The sequence below is a fragment of the Cynocephalus volans genome, chromosome 9, assembly GCF_027409185.1.
Source record: "Cynocephalus volans isolate mCynVol1 chromosome 9, mCynVol1.pri, whole genome shotgun sequence".
In the NCBI taxonomy this organism is placed as follows: Eukaryota; Metazoa; Chordata; class Mammalia; order Dermoptera; family Cynocephalidae; genus Cynocephalus; species Cynocephalus volans.
The window spans coordinates 62,624,138-62,631,882 of NC_084468.1; the positions used below are offsets into that span (position 1 = coordinate 62,624,138).

Below are 7,745 nucleotides of genomic sequence, written 5' to 3' on the forward strand. Positions count from 1 at the left end.
TGAAGATAAGGATCCCATCACATCTTTCTCTTCATTGTTTCAAATGCAGCCTGAGCAACACAGTATCCTAAAACATACAAATTAGGCCAATAGAAAACCTATCAATACAAGCCTATCTTCAGAATCCAGTAAGCTAAATGGAAATAACAGCAGGGAGTGTCCATCTTTTTGGTATACATACTTCAATTCTTACATCTTCACAATTTCAACCAGGCTGAGGTAAAAGAGAATCTGGTCTTCTACTAACAAGTCTCAAACCCTTCAAAAGGTATTTCTCTACTTGAACGGAACTCAGGATGCAATCAACACAATTTTCAGAAAACCAGTCTTGCACTAAGATAAGCTCTATGTTTGTGGAAGAGAATAAATGGCAAGTGGTACTTCTAGAAAATTCAGTTGTTCTCTCAGAACTAAATTTATGATCAACCTTTAAAGCTGTTTTCCCTGTGCTGCCTTAAGTTACAACTTTTCTCCAGATTATAATTTTTCTAGCTTCTATTTCAGAGAGGGGACAAGAGAGTTGTTAAGAGAGTTGACAACTAATAGAATAACTTTTAGTTGGTTGTCAGTATGGTATGTTTTACTGAGCTTTTAGGTTATAAGGCCTTCCTTGAGGAATAAGATCCTACAACGCCGCCTGGCTGTAGACCCAGGAAAATTACAAAGTTATTACGAAACCAGATCACTAGGACAAACCAAGAGGCCTTCCTATTCCAACTCACCACAACCAGGCCTGGCTCCAAAGCAGACTCTTTGGCTGCCCCATTTTATCTGGAAAACAACAGGTTCTAGCTGAATTCTTCCTCACTGAGGAAGCATTTGAAGATCCATACGTATGTACATGCAAGGATCAAACATATTTGTCATCCACTGAGTTATTTATAAATGTATATGAATATAAGATAAGTTCATCCAAAATTCTTGAGAGATCGAGGAAGTGAAGGTTACTTCAGCAGCCACAATAGTTATGAAAAAAACCTGCAGCAGAACAGTATGGAAAAATACAGCTTCTCACGTGTCTCTCACATACACAAATACTAAGCTCAGAGTCCATTACAACCTTACCTCCTCCCCAAAACTGCTCCCCTCCGCCTCAAAACTGGGAGAAACTGATGAACCTCCTAGTGTTCTCCGAGAGACTGATCTACCTATATTATCTTATCCCTCCACTTTGGTCCCGCCCCAGCCCCAGGAATAAGTGGCCCTACTGGCCCCAGGCAGAATTCCGCCGCGCCCCCCCCCCCGCCACCCTCCCGGGTGTGCCAATAGGGAATCTAACCGATTCCCTCCATCCTTAACCTTGTGAACCACCCCAGGATACCATGCTGTTCACCAACTCTGAGGAATCTGTGATCCTCCCACCCCCACGTGTCAGCTACCCTCCCCCACATTCCCACACCTCACGATTTAGGCCGAGGAAAGAAAGGGGGCAGTCGAAAGCCTGGCCCCTAAGAGAGATCAACCCACAGAAATCTGTCCCACCTCAAGTCCCCTCCCACCTTCGGCCCCTATCATTTACAGTCCCTTCCTCCCTCCTTCCTTTGAAACCCGGCCCTTGCCTCAGAAACCTCCTCTTCCTCGTCGTCGTCGTCTTCTTCTTCCTCGCTGTTGTTGCTGCTGGTGCCGCCGCCGCCACCTCCTCCTCCACCGCCGCCTCCACCGCCGCCGCTGTTGTCGCTGTCGCTACTGCTTTCGCTGCTGCTGGGGGGTCGACAAGTCCGGGTACGCTTGGGCTTGTGCTGTTGCTGCTGCGGCGGCTTCTTCTTCAGAAGCAGGTCGCAGACTCGCACCATCCCACGAGGAGACGAGGCCGAGCGAGCCCCGCTGCTGCTGCCAACGCCGCCGCCGACCTCCGCCGCCGCCGCGGGGGGTCCCGCCACAGCCGCCACCGCCGGGGGGCTCCCTTCTCCCTCAGCCGCCGCCGCCGCTGCCGCCACCGGAACCGTCGCCTTCTCCATCCCCAGGGAAAGAGGGAGGGCGCGGACGGGGGAGGGACGTAGGGGATACGCTCTACCGCGACTTCGGCCGCACCGGGGCCGACGCAGCGCTCGATGCCGCCTCCGCCGCCACCGCCTCGGTCACCTCTACTGCCGCCGCCGCCGCCGCTCCGCCAGCTCTCACCTCGTCTCGCGATACTAAGGGCGGGGAGCCTGACGACGGGAGGGAGGGAAAGGGAGGGCGCGTGAGGGAGCAAAGAGGGGGGCGGTGAGGCGTAGAGGGAGACGGGGTGTCCGGAAACCCAGAGGAGCGGAGAGTGAAGAGACGCCGGGTTAGTGTGCCTAGGTTGGCCCCCGATGGCAGGCGGCGGGGACAGAGCGGGGGGTCGCAGTTACTGCCCGAGCGCCTGCGAGCTCCCGGATTTCTTCTCTTTCCTCGCTACTTCCCCCACACACACGGCACCGCAGCCCTCCCTCCTTCCTTCCTGGCTTGTGACTAGAACGCAGCTGCAGGCGGAAGTGCAGGTGACGCCATCAGCCGTCGCCTGAGCAGTGGCGCACGGGTGGCCGAAAGGCGAAAGAGATTTCCAGGGCCCGGTGTGGGCCCCAGCGGGCGCGCAGTGCTGTGGTGCGTGGGGCGGGCGGTGAGGCTGGAGACCCCGCCCTTGGCCTGTGTGGGAAGCGGGTGTGGGAGCGCGGTCCACTTTGTTAGCGGGAGGCCGGGTCTGCCAGATCCGGAAGGTGGGGCCTCGTGGACTGCTGTACGTAGTTTTATTCCTGGCCATTTTTTTCACCGCCAACTCGAGAGTTAGGGCTTTGGATCTTGAGAGATGACGTCGTGGAGGGAAAAGAGCCTTCTTTGCCTAAGTTTAACTCTTGGATCACAGAGGAAGTCCTTTACCTGAGCTTACACGTGTGTAAGTAAGATGAAGAAAGTCATAAGATCACTGCAGCTCTAAAGCTTCCAAAGGAGAAGACAGGAGGAGGACGCGGGATCTGTGCCAGACTTTGCAAACGATACACTGAATGACCCTGATTTAGCTCTTTCACTCCTCACCGACTCAACTTTTATATGTGAAGTGAGCATCATAATTAATCATCTTTGTCTCTGTACATCTCCTGGAGGGAATATTGTGATGGGGGCTGTAAGTTCATTTTTTAGGTGTCTGAAGAACTTGGAGGACTTTTGAAATGATAGTGTAGCTCACTGAACTCAGAATTATCCCTTTCTGGTCTAGTACGAATATAGTGGCATAAGGAAAACGAAGCAAACATCAAAGACAGATGTACTGGCACAAGATAAAAAGTACGTCTCAGCTACATAGTTTCCATTTTAAGACTGCTAAGTTTAGCTGAGTGTGCTTGGAATTTGGTTTTTGTTTTTTGGGGGTTTTTTTTTTTTAGCATTTTTCTTCTTTTTAGCATTGGCATACCATATGAAATGTGGGCAGTTGCCAGTACTTTACAGAGTACCATGGCAGAATTGGTGATGACTAAATCAATTCATTCAAGCAAAAATTCATCATGTGCCTACTGTTTGTGTAATTCATGAAATCAAAGTCTCTGTTTCCAGGGCCTGTAAGTGCAATAATAAATTTACATACAAAGTGCTAACCATCTGCTTGTTCCTCTCTTATAGTGGTTGCTGAGTTCCAGTGTAGAATAGAATATTGCACTATGTATCTTACCACTACAGATTTAGGTTCTATAATTTCAGCTAGATCCCTCCCTCTCACTTTGTATCTCCTTCAGCACCTTTTTCTTCCTTTTCACCTGAATACTTTTTACAGTCTTAAGATCCCATCCGTATTTCATTTTATGACTTGACTTCGAGTTTTACAAGAAAATTGAAGCTGTTAGGCATAAATTCCTTCAATTTTCCAAATGCTAGAAATTTTCTGATCTTTGCATTTCTCCAGTGTAAGAGGAATGAGAAACTCAATGTTCTTGTGCAAGATTAACTCACTATCCATATTTTAGTTCCAACGCCTCTCGTTCGCCATTTATCTTTTCTGTTTTCAGTCCTCCACAAATTCTGGTTCCTTAGCTTATCCTTCTGTAGCTTTCACTCTTATTTCATTCACAATCAAACTCTTTAAAAAGCATTCTACATTCAGTGTCTCCTTTCTGTTATTTGAAATTGACTCATCAACCCTCTGTAGTCTAACTTCTGTACCTATCACATTATCAAAAATGCTCTCTTCAAAGTAATCCCATTATGTGGGAGAAAATGAGTTCTTGATTTTTGACGTAACAGTGAAATGATGGTCCTATTGGGACTAGTAGGATAAGGTCAAAAATACTAAAATGGACAGGGCACCTGGAGTGACTTTCTGTCATTTTTATCTAGTATTTTTTACCTTTTAGAACCTTGTAGGAGAGACTGACTAGCCATTTGTGAAACTTATTTCTTTGTCCTGGGCACACATAGTTCCCTTGTATTTAGTTGTGGCCATGTGATGAGTTCTAGCCAATGAAATATGAATGAAAGTGATATGCTCATTTTTAGGTTTAATGAAGTTCTCCTATCCTCCCTTATTCTTTCTCCATCAGCTTGATGCCAGTGAGCATTGTGACCTTGAAAACTATGTTGGAGATGCTAGAGCCAGAAGAAAGAGGGAGCACAAGTGGCTGAAATACTACTTGGAAGAGAGCCACCTCAATTAGAAACACCCCTGTTTGGACTCCTTATAAGAGAGAACATTGGGATGTGAGGATGTATTATGTTACAGGAGCTAGAATGACTAACTAATGCAGAATTGGTACCTGAAGTGGGGTATTGCTAAGACAGTAACCTAAATTATGTTGCATAAACTAAAAGATCCATCAGATGCTGGAAAAACTGATTTGGAAGCTGGAAGGAGACCCATGTATGCAGTGGCAAAGTAATTGGTAAAACTGTCACTTGGAATAATTGAAAAGCAGATCATCTATTGGAACTAGATCCAGAGGAAATAATTGAAAAGAGTAAAAGTAATAGTGCATATTGAGTTTTACATTTTACTTTTTGCAAGGTCTTACTAAAGAGATGAGCTTAGGAAATAATTGGCAGAAATGAAAGTGTTTAGTAATATTCATCTGGAAGGGTTGTAAAAGCTGACTTTTTCTAAATCTCTAATAGTAAAAAATGAAACTGGAAGAGGCCTTCAGTACAGTTCCCTTAAGATTTAGTCCTGCAACAAAGATCAAATCAAGAATTTGGTATTCCCATCCAAAGCCATTATTTCAGATGGTCTCAAAGTAGATGCAATAAAGTTCTAGAGAAACTGGCATGGGAGCAAGGAAGCAAAAAAGTAAATCAGGCTTGAGAATTATGTAAGAAAGAACTTTGGGTGTATTTACTAGAAGCAAATAGATCAGAAGACTAAGTTTTTGAAAGAATTTTATTACATGTCAAACCATGAACCTGGATCAAATACCATTGTTCGAGTGTTAAAACAGTGGAGCGATTATTCAATGCCAAACTTGTGTAAGTAGGAAACAGAGCATAAAAGCTTAACAGCTCCCCAGTACCCACATAGGATGCGGCCATGGGGAATAATAGACAAAGAAGAACATTTTAGAGGCTGGTATTGGACCATACAGAATATTGGACGAGGGAATTTATCCCAAAGACTAAAATTAGGGCCCCATCAAAACCCTCTACTCTTGGGGGAGATGGATCATAAAATGTTTGTGCAGTATTTTGTCATTATGCATCAGTATCGTTCCATGTCTCACATTTTTCTTTTTCCCAAATAAGAGCACATACTGTAGTTACCTTCCCCTGATCTGCCACTGTATATTGGATTTGCAGGAACATGGAGTGGTAGTAAAGATAATTTGTCTTTTTAGTTCAAAGTCACATCTGGATCTAATGAAAAGGACTGCACATTATCTGAAAAGATTATCCAAGATTTTGAGCCTGGTCAGTGACTGGATAGAACCTTAGGTTGTCTCCCTTGCTGTAGGATATGTTCTATTTGTGGAAAGAGAGGTTCAACGCATATTTAGTGACCAGCATAGTGGAATCTTGCAGATACAGATTCTTCTGGGCACACAATTACATTATGTTTCCCAACCGCCCTTGCAATTATGTGTGTGTATTAGGAATGCCAGTTAGATATTAACCAGTGTAATAGGAGGAGAAATGGTATGCTCATATTCCAGCTGTAGCCCATGAAAACATCACATGAGCAATCCTCCAAGATCTCCCCACCAATATGAGATGCTTTGTGTTGAAAATGGTGAAGCCACAAGATGGAAGGACTTTGGTTTCCTGAATCTTTACTTGGAGGATAGCTGCTTGCCAGTTAGGAACACTTGTATTAAAGTTCATATGCATTCTTTTGTGTTAGGCCACTGAGATTTGAGATTTTATCCTAACATAGACCTGCCCCTCTTTCTCAGGTGCAATCATATGTTACCTAATCTTAACTCCCATACCACAGGAGCAGGCCTATGAGTCAGGGCCAAAGTACCCTATCCGTTGGCCATAGTGATTAGTTCAGGAATGGGCTGGTTAACAAAACAAAGCCAATCAGAGACAGTCTCACCATTTTGGCTAGCACTATTGAAAAAGAGGTGCCTAACTCTGGAATTAAGCAAATACTCAAGGAACTTCTAGACTTTGGTCACCATGTAAAGTGAAACTGCCTAAGAATGAAATCATCACAGGAACAAGCAGGCAGACCCAATGATACTGCAAAAGGGGAAAAGAGCCCATGAGTTGAGACATATTTGCTGTTTCTCTACTCAGGGATGATGCCCCAATAGGTAAGTGACAGATACTTCCAGGAAGACTTGGGAATTCAAAAATGGAGCTTGTGGCTTGTGCCCTCCTTTCCACCCGGGAGTTTGCATATCATGGGCAATTACAGTCAAGAAGAAATGGCAGCATAATATGTTGAAATAGAGAAGAGTATGTAGCATTGTTAACCATTCCCACCTCTGTGTCTTCCTTGACTATAGCAGAGTGAAAAGCAGATACAAAATTTCTTAAGAGGTATGTAAATTTGATTCATAATGAGAGCCCAACTGCTTGCCACAAACATGCCACATTAGAGGGTAACAGAAACCCATATCAGTGGCTGTGGTATGAATTCATGGATTGGATGAAGGATTCTATTGAGTAGACATCAATGTCCCCAACTTCTGAGGTAAAGGCAGGGGGGAAACAATCACACTTGGAGAGACTAGATTGCAAGTTGTATCAACAATGGGACTTTCAGTAACAGATAGCAAGCAGACCAGATTCTCCTCCAGCAATGCCATGATGGTGAAGAACTTACTCCCACAACCAGATAAAATCTGAGAAAGGAGAACAGCCTAATAATACCTCAAACTTTGAATTTTCTGAACTTGAGTTCAAAATTGATGTGAAATTCAAAACGAAAAAACTGGAAGAGAATACAAAATCTTGAAATGGATTTGGGTCTTGAAAGATTTGGGGTTTTATTCCTGACTAGTACATAAAACAGTATCAGTGTCAACAAACAACATGCTCTAAAATGTAAAACTGATGAGTCTAGGTGGGATGCACATTGTATTCCTTGGCCCTGCCTAGGAGGTTTAGCATTCTTAGTATGTGCTGGCAAGCAAGCAATCTATTGAATTTTAGATCTTAGACTGTCAATATCAAGATTGAAGCTTTAGGGTATGGTAGGATGATATCAATATTTTGGAGTGTGCCCATTACTGAGGTCCTACAAGAAAGGGATGAACTTCAGTTTAAGCTAGCTCTCTGCAGAAAAAAGAATTGTATTTTTCAGACACCTCCTTTCTGCACGTAGCCAGCAGTCCATGTAACTGAGTTACAAGTTGCAGGTT

General features: G+C 44.4%; 1 protein-coding gene across 2 annotated transcripts in view; it reads right to left on the reverse strand.

Annotated features, from left to right (window-relative positions):
* Positions 1–2,381, reverse strand: part of ANKRD17 (ankyrin repeat domain 17) — a 158,267-nt gene extending 155,886 nt beyond the window's left edge. For both annotated transcript variants that reach the window (XM_063108794.1, XM_063108793.1), the window contains exon 1: positions 1,560–2,381. In XM_063108794.1, the coding sequence (XP_062964864.1) occupies positions 1,560–1,958 (399 nt within the window). In that variant the 5' untranslated portion in view covers positions 1,959–2,381. The remainder of the gene's footprint in view (positions 1–1,559) is intronic.
* Between the last annotated feature and the right edge of the window lie 5,364 nt (positions 2,382–7,745).